A 24,067-nucleotide genomic window follows, 5' to 3' on the forward strand; every position below is an offset into this window, starting at 1 on the left:
ACCAATTATATTGCCAGTTCAACTTAACCGTGAAAAGGGTCATGTTTTTTTTCTCTCTCTCTCTCGTTCCCCTTTTTCTCATTCCATAACAGTGTTGTTTATCGGGAAAAATAACTACCCGAAAAAAGCTGTACGCTTTCACTTCCGCCCCTTGCGCGCTTCTCATCGAATGCATTAAAATAGGCGACACGAAATCACTTCACCAACACCAGCACAACAAAGGCTACAAACAGAATGTATCGCTGCACAAATTTTCACTTCCAAACAAAACCTGGTCAACCTGGTCTCGCACACGAAATCGGAATAATTGAATTTAATCACCAGGTGGGTGAGGTCACACTGTCCCCTTTTACGCCCACGGGCACCAGTGTCCTTGACGATCGGACGACGATGCCCTTTAAAAACCACCTGGCTACCCTGTTATTGTTTGCAATTAAACCAATTATATTGCCAGTTCAACTTAACCGTGAAAAGGGTCATGTTTTTTTTCTCTCTCTCTCTCGTTCCCCTTTTTCTCATTCCATAACAGTGTTGTTTATCGGGAAAAATAACTACCCGAAAAAAGCTGTACGCTTTCACTTCCGCCCCTTGCGCGCTTCTCATCGAATGCATTAAAATAGGCGACACGAAATCACTTCACCAACACCAGCACAACAAAGGCTACAAACAGAATGTATCGCTGCACAAATTTTCACTTCCAAACAAAACCTGGTCAACCTGGTCTCGCACACGAAATCGGAATAATTGAATTTAATCACCAGGTGGGTGAGGTCACACTGTCCCCTTTTACGCCCACGGGCACCAGTGTCCTTGACGATCGGTTTGTTATCACAGCTGTACCAGCGACGACCACTTGCAAGCACAGCGTTGCATCGTTGGCAGTTTTTAATGAAATTTTATGATACATTCCGCCAGTAGTGATATTGTGCGAATGAGATTCGATGCTGGTATTTAAAACAAAACAAAAAAAGAACACGTTAAAAGCAGAACAATAATAACCGGATTGTGTGGTAGACGTTTGAGCTGCCGAACGCGGTTGAGCCAACCGAAAGTGAATTAGTGCAGAAGTTTATCGAAAATGGTGCCTACGGGAGACGGAAAACAATTTACGGTTATTGTGAAGATTTACTTCCGCACGTGAGTGTGTTGGGGTTGCGTTTCATGCACGCAAATGCTGAGGATCAATAAGACATTTTACGTTTGTGGCAGTCAATGCAAATTACATTTAAAAAGATAAGTTAAGTTTTTTTTATTTCGAAAGCTCTTAAACGATGGCACTAGTCTTTGAGACACTGACACTGATACAGTAAGCCAAGGCAAAAACAGGTATAAAATTAAAATGCAGTGTGTTTCAACATTAGATATTGAAGCATCAAAACCAAATAATTTAATGAAATTAAAACAAACGCTTTCACACCTTCTCAGTAAAACGTACATTCACAAAATTAAATGCTACATTTACAAAGCACTCCAATGGATGCCACTGAACATTCCATTTTCTCTAAAAGTCTACCTTTTAAACCGCGAGCACCCAACACTGCTCCCTTCTCTCCGTGTCACCGATATCGCACCCGGTTGTAGTAATGCAGACAACAACCGATGCCAACAAAGACTGATGCGTTGCCAGCAAAATAAACACCATCATAAACGTTGGTCCCTATTTGAAAGGCATCAGCAGCTTGTAACATTGATAGGAATTGTAGCCGCTTTTGGAAGGTTGTGTGCGCGTCCGACGCTGTACGCCAAAAATCTACAACGCAAACGTGACCCCGGAAAAGCGGTCCCAATAACAAACTCCCCACGGCGATCCATTTACCCCATCACGCAGGAGGACACTTGAAAACAAACTCACGCACACACACACGCACATACGCACTTACCTTCAGCGGTATGGCCCACACATAGTGTACCATCTTCACGAACGACATCACGTTGAACGCATCGTCCGACATTAGGTTGGTGATGGTGCCAGCATCGTGCGCAAAGTTTGGCGCTGGTAACTTTTCCCTTCGTTCCGATGTGCTGGCTACTGCTGCTGCTGCTGCACCGCCGGATGACGATGATGATGACGCATTTCCGGACGCTGGTTCTTCCGCCGGTTGTGGTGTCTTTTCCTGAGCATCACAAATCAAGCGCTCCGCAACGCTGTCGCCCTCCCAGGACAATCGTTCCCCGGCCGTGCGCCCGTTGAACTGTTGAACTTGATCGCCATTCGTTGCATTTGGTGGCCGCCGTCGTTCATCACGCGCCTCCTCGCCCATCTGTGCGCTGTTTGCAACCGATGTTTTATGTTCGATCGCTTCCGTGTCCAATTCGGTTGCAGCTGCTGCTGCTGCTGTTGCCGTTGCTGCACGCCTGTTGACATTGTTCTCATCCGTACGCTCCCGGTGGCGTTCATTTGCTTCTGCCCCGGGGCTGTTTCTTCGCTGCGGTTTGCTTTGTTGCGGCTGGGCAGCCCCTACCCGGGATGGCCGGTGCTCCTGATTCCGGGCTGTTCCGGTGGTGCGCGTGGGAAGTTTTTCCACCACCGGGTGAAAGCAGCTCGTGCTGAGCAGCAACGTTTTCCGGTACACCAGCCCTTGGAGAGCATTTTTCAGCCGAATGCCTTCCTCGTCCATCAGGTGAGTGCTCGCCTGGGAAAGGGTTCCCTGGGCGAGCGATGCCACCAGCACGAGCACGCACACGATCCATCCATTAGCGAACAGGGACGCCCAGGTAAGGGTGAGCGCGTCGAAGCCATCCATTTCGACGCCATTTCCAGTGCCGCTGGCTGTCGCCGCAAGTGATTGATTTGATTTGGCAAAGCTGCCGGCGGCGGCGGACAAGTTTTGGCTGGCGTCCCAGTGCGCTGTCTCATTGGCCAAAATTAGCGACGCTGCCGGACGCGTTTCGGGGACGCCCGACGCCGTGGCCTCCAGCGATTGGGCGGCAATGTAATCGACAATATTGGAAATGCAAAGTGGGCCGACCAGGGCGCACAAATCGCCCGCCAGCTTAAGAAGCCCGCCGAGCAGGAACATCCGCCACCCGTTTCGGACGTAGCAGCGCCACAGGGAGGCTCGAGTGCTCTAGCGAAAGGATTGGAAAAGAATGGAACGAAAACGTTAAGAAAGATTAATTGCATTCGGCAGCAATTTGGAACCGGGCAGGAGCGTTCGAAAAGTCACATCTGTTGGACGAGCAAGGTGCTCAGGTGTACGGTGTTGTACTATGCTTTAAATCCTGTGATGGATGTAAACGAAAGAATGGATAGGATGAAGGAGTGTAAGAAAAAAAGTATTCCAGATAAAGACGGATTTTGGAGTTTTTACTGGGTCTGGGTTTTTATTCTCTGGAAAAATCAGAATATTGCTGCATGCTTTTGTTTAAATCAAATGATTTTAGTATTGATGATCAAATGATTAAAGTAACGCTATATTGCTTCAATAAATTCTTTTCCATCATTTTTTTTCATTTGGTCATGAAATTACCAAACATATAAATGTGTATCGCATTTTTAAAGTAAATTTTGCGTGTCCGTATACTCCTTGCGGTTCACATGTAAAAAAGGCAAACATTCTAAATAAAATTAATGGATAATGTTGCCACAAGCATCAGAATTTTCTCAACTCAAAAAATTCTGCGAGAAATATTACACAAAAGTTCTTTTAACACTTTATTTTACCGAAATGGAGGTTAAAAAATTACTTCTGTCTCCGGGACTTTAATGCGCGAGAAAAAGGGCGCTTCTTCTGCTGATGTTCCTTAAGTATCCTTTTCTCTCGTTCCCGTTCGACGCGACGGTCGATGCCCGTTTTCCTCCGTTGATCTTCGTATCGTACGAATTACATTTTGGTATGATGGCCGATGCTCGGACCGATCGATTTCGCCTGGTATCTAATTACACGCTATTAGCGCCCTCTATCTCTCGAATTCTAATGATCGATCAAATGGGCCGTTTCATTCTTATCAACAGATAGCTTTAAGTAAACCGAGTCTGTAAGGTATTTGCAAGCCACAAATAGCCTGCAAATAAGAATGTTAGATTTAAGTTTTAGATAAAATCAACCAATTAAAAGAAGCGAATGAGGCCAATCGGCTCAAAGTCTCTATAAAAAAAGCAAAAAAAAAAACCTTGCGGCTTCACTACAATTTGCTCCTCTTTTGAAACACCATGCGTCTCCATCGAAATCAATTCAATTGTGTGAAATACCATGCGTCTCCATTATGAATAACTTTGTTCCATAAAACACCATGCGTCTCCTTTTTAATTAGGAGATAATTTTTATTTTTCCTTTAACACTTTGACCGCCGGGTTGACATCACAGATTTTCGAGTGAGCATGTAGTGTATGGCAAGAGAGCGATGAGAGCGCCAATTTCTCGTGCGATTGTTATCAATCTTTTGTTTCATTCCGATAAGCGACGTAGCACATGTCGTTCATGTTCTCTCTTTCCTACCTCTTTCATTCTCAAGAGAATCACTGAGCGTCAGATACAAAAATGAGCGGTAAGCAAAGCCGTTATGCGAAATCATACGACGCGGCACTTAAAGTGTTAACACTCTGGGCGCTGCGTGGATCATTTTCGATCCCCGGTTTTTTTCCACTTTCCTTCTCTGCGATTGTTCTTTCAGCAGCAATCCGCAGCAACCGTTCTCTTACCCAGTACTGTGCTCTCCGCAGAAAGCCAGTGCAGAATTCCAGCGCTAAGAGTGTTAAAATATTAAAATTATGTTAAAACTCCATTTAAGTTCATGCAACAACTAGGCTGTCCATTATTTTTTGTGTAGAATTCAGCGTGCACAAAACGTAAATAAATGTTCATGGATCGTAAAGGTAAGCTCATGTAGCTCAATTATCTACCGAAAGACTGAAATATTATGAAACAGTCTATCTTGTTTATTTTTTTTTTTACGTGAAAGGCTTTTGCAGAGCTTTTTATAATGTGAAATATTATTAAATATTATTTTTTTCTATTATCATGTTCCCTTAGGAATTTGTAAACTAATCGCTCAATATTTCTTTACAAAATTATGATTTGTTATTTATGTTAATTCCAGGTCGCGAAAGAAACGGATCAACACAAAATAAGCTGCGAGCCTAAACCATTCCTCTTGGTCAGCATGAATATCTCGACCGCACGCCGTCACACAAGCAAGTGATTTATGTCATAAGAAACCGGTAAGATCATGCGATACAGTAACCTAAATAAGAGAGCGATGAGCGGAAAAAAAACCTTGCGACATAAAACCCTTTTCATGCTTGCCCATTCTATACTAATTCCAAGCGGCTATCTCAACACCCAACACTCACATGCATACACCAGGGCGTCCCTGCTTAAACGGATTCTGGTTGCGCCCCTTGTGTCCATCGTAACGAAAGCTAAAATCCACCAAGCAAAGGGCGAAAAAATAATTGGACCTCAAGGCGGATAAACGAAGTCGATTCCGGTGCCGGACCCCGGCATCATTTCAATCCTACCCGCTGCAGCTAGATAAGAAAGGACCGAGCATACTGTCACATAGGATGGGGTGCGTGCAAGAGAAGAGAAGGAGGTGGTGGCACAAAGCAAAAGCCGACCCGAAAAAAGCTTGATTTGCATGACCGAGAAAAAAGCTTATCGCGTCATCCTCGAGGCACCCATTCGAGACACAACATTCGGTGTTGGTGAGAGATGCTTTTTTGTTCCCATTTAAACCCATTCGTCTGTTCGGCTTTCAACGGTTGGAGGGTGCTAAAATGCTTTCTCGCTTTTTAAAACTTCTCCGCCCCCTTTTCGCGGTTTAGTTTGCCTTCCATTGTTGACGAGAACTACAAATCCACTGGCTCAATCTGTACCGTTCCGACAGTTGCTGAAGTGAGCGAAGGGATCTCCCAAAATTTTGGTCACCGGTAAAGTGGTAAAGTGAATTAATTATCAGCTCATGTAATCCTGGTCTGTTTGGGTTTGCCGTCGTTTATTTCGGTGGTGAGAGTTTCTGCTTGTTCCACTCACCCGCTATCGCCTTCTAGTAATTAATGATTGCACTGAGCATGGAACGCGTTAGCAACTAACTGGAGTAAAAGAGATAAGCCTACAAAAACGCACGCACATACACACACACACTCTTACACATAGACGTCAGTTTACAAAAGCACTGAGCACTGAATCATGCTTGCATTAAAATGCTTCATACGGTGAATTGTCGTCGGAAATGAAAAGGGTCAAAGCATGTCCGACATTCACGCACAATTAGCATCACAAGTACCGCTAATGCCGCACGGATAAGGATTGTTTCGTGTCGATGAAAGTGCAGAGAGCTGTAGATGAACAATCGGAGATTAAATGGTATTTCTGTGTGGAGGAAAGATAAAGGGACATCACATATATTATATTTCTGTTCCCTCATGATAAACTTTGATCTTCAGTTCAATCAGCAAAAAATGTTGAAGTAATGCTAGTTTTAATACTATTATTAACACCTGGATAAGGGAATTAGCTCCAACTCTGAAACTAGAATTGGGGCCCTTTCCGTTGTCAGTTCTTAGGCTGAAATTTCAGCCTGTCAGCTGTTTGCATTGTATAGCAGTTTTCGAGCAGCTTTCTAAGTCGGTTTAATATACAGGTGGGCTTATCACAAGGTGTATGAATATAGAAGACCGATTTTTATCGCTTCTGGTTCTGAATGAAGATTTTAAGAGTGTTTTGTGTATTCGTCAAGCCTCAAGAAAGCTTGCTTGAACAAAAGTTTTCACCCATTCTGTCAAAAAGTGATATTAAAATTTGGTTTTAAAAACATACTATGAGACCACCTGGACTACATACACTTTGATTCTAGATTCCACCACGTGATCTCTTTAATGCACCTTGCGGTAAATGTAAACAACACCGTGTTTTCGAGCAGGTACTCGAATCTAATTCTAGCTTTGAGGCTAGAATAATCTAGACTGAAAATTGCAGGCTAGTTTTTTGTGTGTTTTTATATGGAGTGTTTACATGATTTCAGCCTCCAACTGTCAAACTCCATACAAAAAAAACTGACTAGAATCGTGAAGGGCCCCATTATTAGTTTTCGAACTATCTAATACAGCGGTCGGCAATCTTTGATGTAACAGGCCAAATTGAGTAAATAATTGCGAGCCGCTGACCAGAACAATATTTTTTTCAGAAAATTGTAGAAATTACCTTCTGAATCAGACAAAAATAGAAACGAAATAATTGGTTAGTAATTGCAAGCAATGTGATTGGTGATATTATTGTTTCTATGTAATTTTGTAATCATCCACTCAAAGCTCAAAAGAGGCAATTGTTAATGTTGAAACTTATTGCAAATACTCATCAGTTAAAGATCGGGAACAAAGTGCACTATGCTTTGATCAGTACAAACAACAAATCAATATCAATTTCGCTTCTTGATCGGCTTTTTTGCGATATCAATATCTCCTTCCATACCGCAATATTATTGTGCTATTGTTAATAACAAGTAATATCATCTCAGAGAAATCAATAACTGATTCCTTTTTAACAACAATCTTTTACCATAGTTGTTTTCGTAAAAAGTTTCGCCTTTTCACAATCGTACTCGCAAAAACAACAATAATAGTCGTTTTTTTAAACAATCGTTTCTGTTTTCACATATTCAGCTCATTGTTGTGTCGAAACAATGTTAGTGTTACACACGGGAAATTTAACCTTGAGTTCGAGAATTATCTGTGTCAAACAAAAAACTATCAAACAAACCACCGAACGGAAGTTTTATTCATATTATAGAAGTTTGATAGAAAAATCTCATATTTCATAAACATCATAATCTGTCCTGGATGAAAACGGTTATTTAATGTCTATACACTTCCCGTGCTTTTCTATCCCTGCGCTTTTTACTCTATTAAATGTTTTTTTCCTTTTTGATTACTTTTGCAATTACTTACTATTATTGCGATATACATCAACTAAATTACTAATAAAACCGAAAAATAAAACACTTTCTGTAGCTCTGAGGGTCAGGGTCATTTAAGATGATTGACAAAATCCTTTGGTCAGTTTGAGATGTTAAACACGAGACAACACGAGCGGTTTAACACGCATCGTAATACAAAATCAATATTTTTGAATCTTTTGCTCTAACACTCGAGTCACATTATTGCCGTTAATGATGAGTTCGTCAATCCGTTGCGAAATTTCATCCTAAAAAATGGTGAGTAATTTTGATAACTTTTGAATTATTCCCATATTTAAAAAAAAAAACAGCCATATCCTTTCGCGGGCCGGATTGAATGTTACGGCGGGCCGCATTTGGCCCGCGGGCCGGACTTTGCCGACCGCTGTTCTAATAGTTGACAAGGTGCGAACTGTTCATTACAATATAAGAATTGCTTTAAAAAAATCTAAACATTTCCTCTCAAGTTAGAAAAAAAAACTAAAATCAATGACAGAGTTCATTGCATGCGGCTCTAAAATATATGGCGCTAAGTTGCATTGGCAATGGTCAATCATGGGAGAATTAAACCAACAATGGTTCAGGATGCCTCTTATCCTCCTTAGGATCGTTCAGAATATGTTAGCACGGATCGTGCGTTCCAGGAACACTGATAAATTTGAAAAACTATCCTAGTTTTTATACAAATATATATGTAATAACCTACAATCAACTCAAAATCGACGATTAAGAGAGTAATGACTAAATACATAAGCTAGAGTAAAATGATTTATTGGAACATATTGGTCACCATGCATCCATAAAAAAAACCTGCACACGTGAGCGAGTAACAGCAAAAAAAAGTATAAATTTCCCATTAAGACGTATACCTTAGATTTGATGCGTAATTTTTCACCACCACCAAAATGACTACCTACTTATACTTCCTGCCACACAATGAAGTATCCTGTCGGTTCTCGTACACAGTAAGCGTAATTGTTAATAAACTCACATAATCCCTCTCCGCATAATCTCCATAATTATTTTAACTTATCCTTTCCCTCCCCTTTTTATGTCATTTAAACCCTCCTTACTCCTCCTCTGCCGCCGGCATATTGTTTCTTAGTTTATTATTCACTTACAACCATTAAACCAGCAAAACACGTACAAAGCGATCCTTTGAAGATAAGAGCTAAAAAGGGAATAACAAACCCCGGGTTTCTTTTCCTATAGACCCCGTTTTTCCTTTCCTATAGATTTTTTTTAACAAAAAGAAAGTACGATATACAAAAACAAACTATCATAGCCGGGACAAAACGAAACTACAAACTTCCACTCTCCGGTAGCTTTTTTCATTCCACGACAGCAACTAACAGGCTAGTGAACATCGTTTTCCCTTGTTTACCCTGTTTTATGTTCGCTCCTTCACAGCATAATTAATCATGTCATTATTTCACACTTAAGCAGCATTTCGTAGCGTTCCGGTGTGCCTCCCCAAGCCGCACCGCAAGTTGCCCGTAAACCGAACCCTCGGAAAGCGTAAGAACGTAAACTTGTCGCCAAAGTGGCTACACTTTCGTGCTTCAAAACTAACGCCACTCCACGGTTGAGCTTTTCAAAGAAGATGGAAAATTTCTTCTGGTGACAAAAGACGCCAAAGGAAAACTATCTTTTCCTAGCCTTCTATTTTACTTTTGAGCAAGTTGCGGTAGCTAGTTTGGTGAGTGAAAAATCTGTCTCCTTCTTTCCTTCGTTTTCTCACACACATACATTCCCGCTCGTGTTCAAATACGTCCTGCACGCACAATACTTGATTTATGGTCGACACGCCACTAGATGAAACTCTCGCTTCCCGCATACCATAAGAGCCCTAAAACCCCTTTCACACACTTTTCCGTACAAAGTCAAAGTCACCATCAAAGCTTTCGACCGACGGTTTCCTTTTTCTGTGCTCGAGCTCGTCAATAAAATCCTGCTCCCAATCCTGTGTGGACGACTGGACGCTGCAAATTTCGGAATATGCAAAAAAAAAAATAAGACCAAAATTCCTACCGTAAACTGAAAACTATCGTCTCTTTGCCTTCGGTTCCAATTGCTGCAATCCGTCCGTTCCTGCCCACCAGCGAGCGTCCGCTCTGCGGCAAACTTACCTTGTAGCTTTGATAAATGAACAGAAACTGATCGTAGTGATAGCGACTGGTGTCCTTCTCGTGCAGGTTGCCTAGATCCTCCAGCTCGAGCGGCTCCCGGTAGCCGCGCCACAGCAGCGGCACGATCCAGTGGAAAGTGACTTTCGACAGGAACGGCGAGTGAGGCGTCTTGTAGCCGAGCTTTCTCTCGCTCGACATTATCGACGAAACGTGCCGGCGTCCAGTGTTTTGCTGATGGTATGCGATGGTAGCGATGGAGATGTAAAAACAAAAGGACGTTAGAAAGTAGAAACAAAACAAACGTAAAGGAAAGAAAGAAAGGGAGAACGAGAAAAAGAAATAGAAAGAAAAAAGTTAACAGGAATTTCGTAACAAGTATGAGACCCGGGCTAGTGAACTGAACAAGAAAAAGGAAAATTCGACACATTTCACCGTTCGTCAAGAAAAATGAGTCCAAAATGGAAACAGCGTTCATCGCTGAAAGGACGAAATAAAGTTATTAAAGTCGAAATCGATAGCATGATTAATAGGAACCCTACTTCGTCTGCTATCGAATGACGATCATCAATCGACGGACCGGATGTGGGACAGGGGCAGAATTTGCGGGACCCATTTCGGGCTGTCATCTTTTTGCCCTACCGCAATGTCAAAGGTTCTTCAGCAAGAAGAACCTTCGTTGTTTTTTTTTTCTAACCTTCCCATTTGTCCCGCATGTGATGAAAGAGGAATGTTGATGGTTGGCACTCACATAATTTATTTGAAGGTGTTTTTTTCCTCACAAACTTTTATAAACCACTCGTATATACGTTTGACTGTCACAAAAAAGGTCACATCAAAAAAGAGCTTTAAAACTCTAATGTGTAAAAGCTCTTTGCTATTTCCCCCCTTCTTGAACTATTAATCATCCGATGAAATACCCATTTTCGGGTTAGAGCTTAGAGTTGACTTCCACGTACAAATTCATCATTTAAATCCTTTCTGCTCGAAATAACCGTTTTGTTGTGGGTTTCTTTCCTACTTTTGCACCGGAAAATCCCGGACAAAATAGAAACATCGCTCCTCTCTGGCCTTTCCCATCATCGAAGGTTATAATACAGAGGGAGGGGGGTTTCTTCTCTTTCCTCGGATAATCGAAAACGATTCCTTCTCTTCCCGGATTTTCTGCACACATATCGTCTCCCGTTTTCTCCACCCGATACTCGATCAAATCAGCATCGATAATTTATTCATGACGTTTCACCTCGTTAGCACCAGGGACCCGGGTAACACTGGGTGGCTCGCTTTCTTCTTTTGGCTTACGTAAACGATGAGAACGTCGTCTTGGGGGAACGGGGCAGAACACGACCAGCAGCCATTCTACCAAGCAAGCTTCTAAGAAAGTAGCAGCAGCAGATTTCGATGATTAATAAATATGGTATTAATTTTTCCAGCACGTCGGAAAGCTTGTGCTGTGCTTTAGCCGATCAGTGCTGCCCGGTCCCGTGGGAGCATATCCTGAACAAAAGCGGTCGTAGTATGTATGTGGTGAATTGATTTTGCAAAATCGTGCGCAACGTAATTGGATGTTTATGTTGCATGGTTGTGTAGCAGTGTTAATTGAGCAAAAGGTGAGTACAATATTGGAAGAATTTATGTAATGCACTTAAATAAATATCCTTAAATATGTCTATTACGAGGCATTGTTATATTTCTATATTATTTTATTACTGAAACTTTTCAGAATATCATGATCGATAAGGTCAATCTACCGTATCTTATTTTAAGAAGTACTACCAAAGCTCTATCCTAAAGAATGATAATAATAATAATAAAAATAAAAACAATAATATAATAATTGTAATAATAATAATACTATATAAACAACACAATAAATAATAATTAAAATAATGATAATAATAATAATAATAATTATTATTATTATTATTATTATTATTATTATTATTATTATTATTATTATTATGGTAATGTAATAATAATATTAATAACAATAAAAATAATAATCATAATCATAACACAAATAATAATAATAATAATAATAATAATAATAATAATAATAATAATAATAATAATAATAATAATAATAATAATAATAATAATAATAATAATAGTATATAAATAATAATAATAATAATATATAAATAATAATAATAAAAAAGATAATTTTAATAACAAAATTAAACGTAAAAGCAAATCAAGTATTTCTTGAACCATACTCGTTTCTTTTCTATTGAAAACTTTTATTACTTTTCCTTTTAAATTGGCACAAACACTCCCAATACAACACACCGACTTAGACACGAGAGACATGTTCACGAAAAAGCCACTAAAAAATAAAAACAAAATTAGAAGAAAAGGCAATTATTCTTAGTATATCATTCATAACATCACAAACTTTGTTCCTCTTTTTTTTGTAAAAAAAATCCATCCGTCCATGTAATGCCACCCGCAAAGTTTATGTAAATCCGGTCTTCTTCTACCGCATCAAACCATGCATACAAAAAGCTTCTTTTTGTAAATTCTCACTCTAAAATTTTCATCAACATCACGAGGTGGAAAAAAACTGGAAAAACACCCCCAGTCGTGTGTGAATGTACGTGTGTCACCACCAGCACCAAAGGAAACACGCATGTGAAAACTTGCGACCGGAACCGGCTAACCAGATTATCGACGACATAAAACATACCTCTGCCACTGCCTTCCACTCCTCTTTCTCTTCATTCACCCTCCTAGATGAGTCCTCCATTTTGATCCTTTTCCGTTTCAGTGGAACGCTCAATTACAAACGCTTACGGGTGAAAAATTTCATCACGCATTTGCCGACACATTTGTCAACATTTTGCGAACGGTTTCAGGGTAATTGCGGTACCATTTGCTGTCTTTTGCTTTCCATCTTTCGCTTTCGCTCTTTCGTTCTCCCTCCCTCTCGCCTTCCCCATACCCTTGCTTACTACAAACATGAACCGTGGCGCTCGATAAAACAAGCATTGATTTATGCTGTTAATATATCGATATTTCATCTAGCGATATCAGGTTATTTTTTCTGCCAAAAGCTTCGCTATGTACAATCGCATTTCATAGCCGGTACGCAAGTTAGTTTACGCATATTCATACCGCTGGGATGGGTTAGCCCCGTCCCATTGTTCTGTGCTCGAATTTTAAAAACCGTGTTTGTCATACTGAGAACCAACCCGCTGTTGTGCTCTGCTGTGCTGTCATCCACCACGTGTGTCTTCTTTTCTCAACCACATCGATCACTGCACACAGCGCCATTTGCATACAATCAAAAGCCAATGCCGCGCACACACATACACGCACATCCCCTTCCCGGTGAGGCTTCATCAACATGACCGTGAAATGTTTGTAACGCGCGGTTTGAGGCGGATTTTTTGTTGGGTGGAATCGATTTTACAGCAACCGCAACAAAAACCGCAAGGTTTATGCAAACGCACCGGAACGTGTACCGACCGATTTGTTTATGTTTTCTGTCACACGCCCTTCTGCTGATTGACTGGCTACGGGGCAAAAGGGCCGGCAGTGCTCGTGTGAGGATTCTGTGCTACTGTTGTTACATGTGTCGGGTTGCAAACATTTTGCAAACATTACCCCCACATCTCACACCCAACGATCAGATCAGTGCAAAGGGCCCATTTTTGATAGCTTACGGCTTGCGAGAATAGCTGTTTATGTATGCAAGTTTGTAGATGGCCAGTGTGCCTAGTTGCCACTAATTGCTGAAAGGGCGCTGATTATTATGCAACCGTAGTGCAGCAACGTGACGCAAAATGCGCAAATAATAATAAGCACTGGAAAGGACAAACTGTGTTTCGATCAGTTAATGGGTGAAATAATTCTAAGAAAAGTGTCCACCAGCTACATCACTTATTTATTATTCACACCGTTAAGACAACAACCTCCGCCATCTTTTGTAACCTCTAAATTCTTCCTTCAAGATGCATGCTTCTTGGCCCCGATAAAAGACCTTCCGAGAGTGGCCAAAGAGCAAAGGGGGCCTCGAAAAGCCTGGCAAAACTTGCTAACGAACACAAACTTTCCTCTTCCACTTGACAGGCAGGGTAAAGTTTGGCCACTAACGAGAAAGAGCTGCCGGAGTCTTTCCTTACCTTGCAGCTTGGCCGTTACTTGCTTCCGCAGAACACACGGCTGCCGCATTTCTTGAGTAATTTTGTTTATTAAATTTAATTAAAAAATAAACGAAAAGAAAATCAAAAACTTCCGCACACTCTAAGCGTGCTAAACTAAACGTGTATATAGTAGTGTTCTTTAGTGCTTTGCGTCGGCAACAGCAGTGTTTTTAAGCAGCAAACTCTTTTTAAGCCACATTATTGCTGCCGTGCTACGTGGACGGCATACTTTCAGGCGTTTAGCGCAGCGCGTACCGTTCTCGAAAGGAAAGAAGCCCCACGACCGTCCCGGCTACAGCGAAACTTGTGCGTAAGGTAAATAATATCAATCACCGTTCTAAGTGGAAATCTTTCCTACTTGAAGCAGAGCGGATAAGCTTTCCCACCTTGCAAAAGCTTCGCCCCAGTGAGAAATGGGACGATAAACACATTACATCATTTCGGTTTCTAATTCCTTCTGCCATCATCTACCTGGCAGCCACAGCAGCATCCCAGAACGAACGACAATTCTAACACTCTATGCACCAACAACATCCACTTCAGTGAGATAGCCAGCCGGTAATTCAGTTAATCCCTGCCGAAAATTACTACACCAACTAATTGTGCTCCATTATGGGGAACTATTGCCCCAGCACACCCGAGCAGATCGGATGGAAAGTTACAGAAACAGGCAAACTGTCGTGACATTGCTGGTGCAAACTTTACTCGCTCCTTCTCCCTATGTGTTGTGCGCTGCTGGATTCGCTGTCGTCGTGTCGCAGTGTAGTTTTGCCGCTCGAATGGCAAGAAGCGAATGGGAGCGCAACGTGCAAACTTTTTATGTACGCCAATCTAATTATAATTATGAACTAAATTTTCCTCCCCTTTCGTATACACACACCATTGACCGTGCGTCCCTGCAAACAGCAAGGGCTGTACATTTAAGCGGTCAGCGAACACATGAAATTTAAACTGTCCACCGGGAACGGGATGGAAAATAGGGCTCGAACATGCAGTAATGTTACAGGTTTGCGGCACATCGCTTCACAGTCGTTGCGTGCATTTTGCAAGGGGAACTTCCCCAATAGGGCGTTGGAAGGCTGCTGATAGTCCCCAAAACTCCCCGTTAACTAGTGCACGTGTTTTTCTCACCTACACCAAGCGGCACTAAACCGGCCACTACCTTCCCAAAACCCTCCTCCCGAAAAGCGGCCTTCTATTTTCCCACGCTAGGATACAACGGGGAATCGAACTGTGAAGTTTCAGAAAATGCTCAACAGTTCAGGGAATGTGTCAGGCGGAGGTTCATTTCTACACGAAACAGCATCAGCTCAAACTCGTGCCTGGAATGTTAGACGCACACGCCGTCGGGTGAGCGATGAAAATGTGCCCGATTGCATACTGACGGTGTGACCGCACGGACCTGTCACACAGCACGACGGTACACAGATCAGCAGTGTTGGTGGTATGAAAAAATACTCTTCCCCACTCACTCCTTCCAATGCTTCGTTCCCAAAACGAGGGATTTTCCACCACCGTAATGGTATGCACCGTGCCATGTTTACTTTGATGCTGTGTTGGGGGAGATCTTTTTTTTTCCTGCTCTTTTTCCAGCAACACACTGTGGCGTGTCGAAACAAATGCATACTATGATGGTGTCACTGAGCTTTCCGTAGAAAATAGCACAAACACGCAGATAAAGAAAGAGAGCGAGCGAGAGAGGTAGAAAGAGATAAAGAGAGATCATGGCACACTCAGCACGGAAAAAAGTTCGCTGTTCCGAGTAATAAGCAAAGCGAAAAATGCGCCATACCAAACCACACCAAACCCCTTTCCAGCGCCAACAACCCGAACCATCAACCAAGGATGGAACGCGCTGGCCGTTGTCTAGACCACCGCGTGAGCGCTGTCAGAACGATATAAATTCCATGAAATTTATGACATTTTCTATACCCGGTGCAGTGCACTTTTCCCGCCCCCTTTGGACTCCCTTTGCTCCCCACAACTGCCCTCCCTATGCACGTTCCAATTTGCATGGTGACTGGCGAGAATGGAAGGAAAGGGGGAAACAACAATTTCCAAAAGGGCTCTGTACGCTTCATACAAAAAAAAAAACAAAACAAATTATGCTAAATGTATGCTAATTGTCCTGCAGCACAAAGATGGACAAACGTACCAGTGAGTGAGATAAAGGCAGTGGGGCACGTGTTTTTGTTTTGTGCACACCCAACAACAATCCAGTTGTTGGTTTAATTCGTGGCCCATGGCCCGATCACGTTACAGACGGGTGAATCGCTTGTTTTATTGTTGTGTTGTGGTAATATTTAAAGCACACCGTTTGGGGGTGGCGACGGAATTTTGCATTTACCTTTTGGTGTACACTAAATTAAATACCAACTACCAATGCACCTGTTAATTATTGCCATTAATTGCAGCCGTGCTTCACCATCCTTTCGGATGATTGGATGTGCTCCACAGAGAAAGAAAGGCACAATCGGCACTGAAATATATGGTGTCAACCCCTTTTCTAATCGATTGTAGCGTAAAAGAATGATGTACCTGCATGTGTGCTAGTGTTTGCATTTTAATCCCTCGGTATGGCGTGTGCTCTTGCCATACAAGCAAGCGACAAAAACGGTGGCAATTTCGTTAAACTGTTTAGGTGTCATTGCAACAGCCACACAAATGTTTAAGCCGATTATGTTTAACTTTGAACGGTAAGCTGCTTAACTCTTTTTTACGCTTAAAGGGTTAAGTGAAGGTGTTAAGCATTCTTTATCTGGGCTATTTTGATTCATAATCTCATTTCGCGGACCATAATGAATATTATTTTATGAATGTTGCTGTTGATAGCTATTTGTAAATTTCAAAGCTTTTAATTCACAAAGCTGTATTATCCAGCACAATCGTTTCGAATTCGATCTAATTATTTTTTTTTTATTCCAAACGCGAAGAAAAAGTAAAAAAGCATTGTTGATACAAAGTTATTCGATTGCCAAATGAAATTGAAATTATGAAATCGTTAAATCGTTTTGGATCGTTGGATGAAATACGTAGTTATCATGAAATATTACATGCAAAAATAAAATATAAAATTAACAACTACACCGATTGCTTGTGAGTAAAAAGAAAAACGTTCCAAAACAATAAAATAAGGATCTGTAGCTTAGAGCGATATTCATTCACCATAAAAACAAATTACAGAATTTAGAAAACCAAATCACATATGCAACTTAGAGAAACTCGCTATAAGGAGACATTTATCTTGAAGGGACAACATGAAAGGAATATGACAGTCAAAATCTTAACAACAATTCAAACATTTGTAAATCCGTCCCATCTTACAGTCGTCATCGCGCACGATTTAATCACATGCTCGTCGTGAGTTCAAGTCTGGTATGGACCGTTCCCGCGTAGCCAAACCTAATTATTCAGCTGCATGATGCTACATACATATGCCTTGAATGCCTGTTTCGGCTGCCGCGTAGGTCGTTTCGCCTAATAGTAGAAAAATTATTGACTAATAAGTAGAAGACTAATTGGTAATTATGAATGCTTCGGTTTTAACGATATTTGAGCTTAAAGATAATATTTTTAAAAATTCGCCGTTGAACTATTAAAATAACGAACAATTAAATTCTAATCCGAAAGATAGTATACTCGCTTTATGTTTCCTACTTTATGTTTATATATCTTTTTTAAATTTCATTACAACTATTCGAGTAGAATTATCTTATAGATACTTTCGTCCATCTCAAACCTGTACTGGGGTAAGAGGTAGGACTTATCATCATCATTTCCATATTTATCATAATTGTCAAGATTTGTGGAATAAGTGTCACCGATAATAATAATGATAACAATAATAATAATAATAATAAAAATTTCATACTAATATTAACAATAACAATAATAATAAATATAGTCAAACTGACGAAAAAATCCAAACTATATCAAACATGCTGTTTTATACCCATAAGAAACATTTGATAGCTGTTGAAAAACTGTGAATAATAATGTTCACGTTGGAAACTGGCTCGGAACTGTTTTTTTTTAGTAATGTCGTACCGAAATTGAGAGAAATAGAGCTTCAGTTCGGTTTTCGATTGCTCTATTTGAATGTTTATCATTCCTTCTTAATAACTGAAACCCCATAAAAAATCCTACCTGATCCATTTGAAAGAAAAAGCTTTTATAACCAAACCCCCAACAAAAAAAACCTATCCAAAATGGAAAACAATCATGTACGAACACGAATCGACAAACATACGAAAAAGTTGTATCTCCATCAGTACGAAAGCCCCCGAACCATAACCGTGCAACCATTTCCCTCGCATGTTGATAAATGCATGGATCAAGAACGAAGACGCCGCAGCACCTAAACGTTGAACCGAAATGAATTCACGTCCACCACACAGCAAAGTCCACCGCCACCGCCCAAAAGAGCGAATCTTCTACGCAACCCATCCAGCGAAACCTGACGACAGACGGAAAAGCCCCAGCGAAACACAGACCACGGGAGGAAACCAAACCAAACCGTCGAAACCAAACCTCAAAAAAAAAAACCCCCGATTGTCCTCTTACCTCAGTGTACAGCGTGAAACCATCGATGGCGGTGAGTGCGGTCGCAGCGAGTGCACCGGCCAGCGTCAGGAAGAGTTCCGGCGTGCCAAGGATGCTGCCACCCGGTGCGGAGCTGCCCGGTCGGCTGGCAGTGTCCGTGACATCGTTGATATATTTAAATTTGCACCAGCGCACTATCGACTGGGCGCCTTCGGCCGCCAGTACCGCGTATAATAGTCCTGCAGGGATAATAAATAAAAAAGCTGAGCGTACGTTTGTGTGCACATGTGTATGTGTGTAGTGGTGTCAGTGTCCCTCAGAATAGCCATCTGTCCTGGGGTCCCCTTACAGCCTACCCATAATAATGTGTGCGACGGATACTCTTCCTCTCTCGCTCCTCATCTCTGTCTTTGCATGTTAAAATATTCTTTATGAGAACGACAAAGAGAGAGAGAGAGAGAGAGAGAGTGAAAGTAAAGCACAAAAAGCGTAAGAGCCAAGCAAGACATGCGAAGAGCGATGGATCTAGCACCTACGGGGCACTCACACACTCCAGACACAATAACGACCGATCGGGTGCGTGTCTGTGTGCGCGCTAGTGTGAAAGGGTTTTTGGAGTGCCAAAAAAAAGCATCCCCAACAGACACGCCAGCATGCTCAGTGCGTTTCCCTCGCAAAAGGACACGGAAAGGACACGCCGTACAAAGCGACAATATTTCGTACCATTGGATAATGCGTAACTGCTTACTCGCACCATAAATAGTCACGGGACGTACGGGCAGAGCCGGGATCGCACACCGGCGGTGGGGCGTAATATCATGCGACATGACGCATCGTACCGACACCAGGCCTAGAATGCTGACCCACAAAACGCGAGGCAGCAGAACAAGATGTGAGAGCGTTTGGAGCGGCCGGACGGTGGGGCGGTGTGCACCCTTTTGGGGTGCATAATTTATGGACATGCTTCAGATTGAAAATTTATTTGGCGATGTAAATAACTTATTACTGTAGTCAACTCGGTGTGTGTGCGGCCACTTGTGCCTTTTGCCCCAGCCCCTCACCCGGGTTTGCCTCTGTGCGTCAACCGACCGGTGCGAGATACGAGGAGTGGAAGGTTTGGGATCCTCCTTCTAGTGCTCCGGTGGGAATAACGGGCGTGTGTGTCACTTGTGGGATTTATTCCCGCCCTCTCACTCTCTCTCTTCCTCTCTCACGCTCTCTCCCTCCCTCTCTCTTGCACTTACATGAGCGACCGCCAGCGAGAGGGATGGTTTCGCACAATAAAGCTATCACAACCTGTGTCCTCCGATGAGGATCCTTCGGCGATGGTGGTTGATTGTGTTTATAGTGTGCACCAATTTATGAGCTTTTCCTATTGTTTTCAAACCGCTATCGGGTATTGGGAAAAGGGGACCCGTTCGAACTGGACCGAAACTGGGCCGTAGCGAGCATACGCAACGTTCATTTGGTTGAGAGGGATACGTATTGGGGAGAGGTACTGGCGGACAGTTTCGGGTGCTCTAGAACACGTGTAAATAGGTTACGTAGGGTCAGTGCTTTTACCAGGCGGGGAAAAAAATGGAAGAGAATGAAGGTAATTTAGCACGATTAGTAACTGGGTGTATTGGTTCAATGGGGTGGTTAGAGCGTTACTACATTCATTACACTATTCAGTGTATCTGTTTTAGGGGCAATCCATTAACTACGTAAAGCGAAAAGAAAACATATTTTTGAAATCCATCATCCTCCTCTTCTCCCGTGTCAAAGTATATCATTGTGTTGGAAATATATCATTATCTGAACTATTAAACGGATTTATAAAACATTTGTAATGAAATAAAATTTCCAAAAATATGTATTAAAAATTTGGAACAAATTATTTAACGTTACATAACAAAGCTTGGAACCTCACTTCTCCCCAATGAATTAAAACATAAATTTGTAAGATGTTTCCCTTCTCCCTACGAGTATTACGTAGTTTGTGGATGGTCCCATCGTTTTCAATTTCATCAATAACTTTATTTTAAAATAGCATTATATCAATAACTAGATCATTTGTTTCTAAAGTTGATTAATCAATGAATAAGAAATACCCAAAAAAGCTACCATTGTTTAATTTTAATATATTTTTTTAGTTTCTTAAAAAGCTCAAAATAAATTTTAATTTTAAAAGTTTATTGTTTAGTACAAGTTTAAACAATTTTCACTAATTTCTTCCTATAGTTACCATGTAATACATCATTTTTAATAAGATTAAAATATGAGAAAAATACGATACAATGGTACAGTCACCATCATGAACGACCTAACAACAGACCAGTCATGGGATCAAATCCCCTACAAAACGAACTCCTATACGCAGCAACGCCGTAGCATAATACAGCAAGAAGTCGCAGATAATGGAAGCCCTCAACCCAAAGACTTTCTGAGAGAATGGAATCGATACAGCGTCGCTTATCCCGATACGCAACACGCTTGTTACCTTGGCCACCTGGCAGTCAGTTACCACCTTATGAAACGCGACTTCTGCTCCTCGGACTGCAACCGCTCCACATCCGACGCCGTACCGCACAACAACTATTTGTGGCTGGTTTACTGCAAAGTAACATCGACTGTCCATCCCTACTCCAGCAGTTAAACTTTTACGCGCCTGCTGTTCAGCTTCGCTCTCGTCCGTTACTTGCCCTGAACCGTAGTCGAACTGGATATGGAGACCCCCTCAACTCCATGATTAGGGTGTTTAACGAAGTTCGTCATTTGTTTGATTTTGGAACCTCAGTGCAATCCTTTAAAAACTGCATTAGAAGCGAATTATTAAGATGATCTTACTACTTATTTTAAACTAATATTAGACTTAAGAACATTCACACGGATCCATTGTTATCCATTGAACGAGTAATAAACAATTAAACAATTGAGGGCTTAGGCAGACTTAGACCGATAACGGTTGTTGCGTCAAATAAAAAGAAGAATTTTTTTTTTGTTATATTGGTTTCAACTGACTGGTGAAACTCAGACTGTTAAGTATGACTGTTTTCTGTTAAGTAATTGTACAAATATGAAGTATTTTAGATTTTGGTACTCATTATATACCAAATAATTTTGGTAGTCATTATTAAGGTTGTATTCTAGGCAAAGCCATTCCCACACCGAGCGTTGCCCGAAACAGACGTGTTTTTTGTTTGCGGAGCTCGAGTGGCGTATACAAATCGTTCAGAGTTGTAACAGTGTTAGTGTCCGTGCAAAACAAGGCACTACATTGCCGAGCTTTAAAAAAAAATCGCCCACCCGATCCATCGTCATGGATCGTGGTAAAAAGCGACGTGGAAGACCACCAAAAGCATCAACAATACGTCACAATATTGGCAACAACAATGTGACGGTAGAAACCAGAAATTCGTTCGAGTTACTAAGTGATAGTGAAGATCTTCCTCTCTCCTCGTACAATGCGAGAGCAAGTGTGCGTAAAACCGAACGTGTACCTCCAATCGTCGTGACCGGCACATCTGTAGGCGATGTCCATCGTAAAATAACTGGTGTTGGTGTAGTTAATTACACAACAAATACTACCGTGAAAGGTATCGTAGTGCATGCTACAAACACGAGTGATTTTCGTAAAATAATCGAGGAATTCAAAAAAACTTCGACGCATTTCTACACACATCAGCTTGATGACGAAAAAACCACAAAAATTGTCATCTTTGGCCTCCCAGATTATCCTTTGGAAGAAATCAAAACAGCACTGGAAGAAGTGCATGTAAAACCAACGGCGATAAAAAAATTGCAGATTCGTAGAAAGAAATTCGACGATCAGATGATGTATCTATTACATTTTGTGAAGGGTTCAATAACCCTTAGTGAACTCAAAAATATTCGAGCAGTGAACCACCATCGCGTATTTTTTGAATATTATACATCTGCAAGCGGGCCAATGCAGTGTAAAAATTGCCAGCGTTATGGTCACGGTAACGCAAACTGCCACCGCCCACCTGTGTGCGTGAAATGCGCTGGTTCACACGCATCCAAATCCTGTCCGCTTAGCGTAACTACTACTAGCCCAGACGGTAAAATAGCGCCGACAAAGCTGCGCTGCGCTAATTGCGGTGACCACCACACAGCCAATTATTCAGGCTGTCCTACACGTGTAAGCGTAACTAAAGCAACTAAAGCACCACCTAAGACGAAAGAATTCAAATACAACGAAAACAGTTTCCCCTCAATAGGAAATCCGCCCAAGCCATGCCAAGTGCCAATTAACTATTCAAATGTGTTCAATTCAAAGAAAAACACTTCTACAGGAGATTTCGACATAAATTTTGAAGAAATAGGCCAAATTGTCGAAGACGTATTTACACATTTAAGCGAATGTCGCAACAAAAAAGATTTAATTTCCGTAATAGTACAGATAACAGCTAAATATTGTTTCTCCAATGGCAAATAAAAAGGGTTTAAAAATCATGTATTGGAATGCCAATGGCATAGCCAGCAAACAACATGAATTTTTCAATTTCATGGATGCAAATAAGATACAAATAGCAGCTCTGAATGAAACATTCCTTAAATGTAATATGCGTTTTTCACATTGCAATTATATTATACATAGACTAGATAGAGAAACTACAACAAAAGGTGGTGTAGCTATAGTAGTCAGTAAAAATATCACCCATAAATTACTTCCTTCATTCAAATTAAAATCACTAGAAGCCATAGGCATACAGTTACAAACTGAAAGAGGAAAAATAAGTATAATATCAGTATATAATCCTGGAGCAAACAGAGATTGTGAGAGTTTTAAAGCAGACGTTAACCTATTGAGTGCTATCCCAAACAGTTATTTCCTTTGTGGCGACTTTAACGCTAGACACAGGCTATGGAATTGCCAAAGTGCAAATCGGATGGGAAAAACCCTTTTTGAAACTTTACAAAGAGGAAATTTTTCGATTCACCATCCACATAACCCTACATACTTTCCCAGTGATGAAAATCGAAATCCATCCACTATTGATCTCGTTCTCACAAACAATTTACACCAGATAACATCACCACGAACAATAACCGAATTTACATCCGACCATCTTCCGGTTATCTTTGAAATTTCCTTAACCAATAGCTTTAAACCATGTGGCAACAGTATTCCAAACTACTCCAAAGCAAATTGGACAGGGTATCAAAAATACATTTCCCAACACATAGAGCTGTCAAACTTGAATTTAGCTAAAATTAACAATGAAAAACAAATTGATCTCATGGTAGCCTATTTTTCTAAACTAATCAGCACTGCACATAGCAAATTTGTACCACTAACTAAAATAGACCGATATAAATTAATAATCCCTGAGGCTACACTAAACAAAATGA

General features: G+C 41.2%; 1 protein-coding gene across 3 annotated transcripts in view; it reads right to left on the minus strand.

Annotated features, from left to right (window-relative positions):
* The window catches only part of LOC3292067 (ATP-binding cassette sub-family C member Sur), an 85,504-nt gene that overhangs the window by 48,264 nt on the left and 13,173 nt on the right, over positions 1-24,067 (minus strand). For all 3 annotated transcript variants that reach the window (XM_061655319.1, XM_061655317.1, XM_061655318.1), the window contains 3 exons: positions 18,731-18,948; positions 10,026-10,256; positions 1,881-3,068 (listed from right to left, as the gene is read on the minus strand). In XM_061655319.1, coding sequence (XP_061511303.1) covers positions 1,881-3,068; positions 10,026-10,256; positions 18,731-18,948 — 1,637 coding nt within the window. The remainder of the gene's footprint in view (positions 1-1,880; positions 3,069-10,025; positions 10,257-18,730; positions 18,949-24,067) is intronic.

Source organism: Anopheles gambiae, chromosome 3 (assembly GCF_943734735.2).
Source record: "Anopheles gambiae chromosome 3, idAnoGambNW_F1_1, whole genome shotgun sequence".
Classification (NCBI taxonomy): domain Eukaryota; kingdom Metazoa; phylum Arthropoda; class Insecta; order Diptera; family Culicidae; genus Anopheles; species Anopheles gambiae.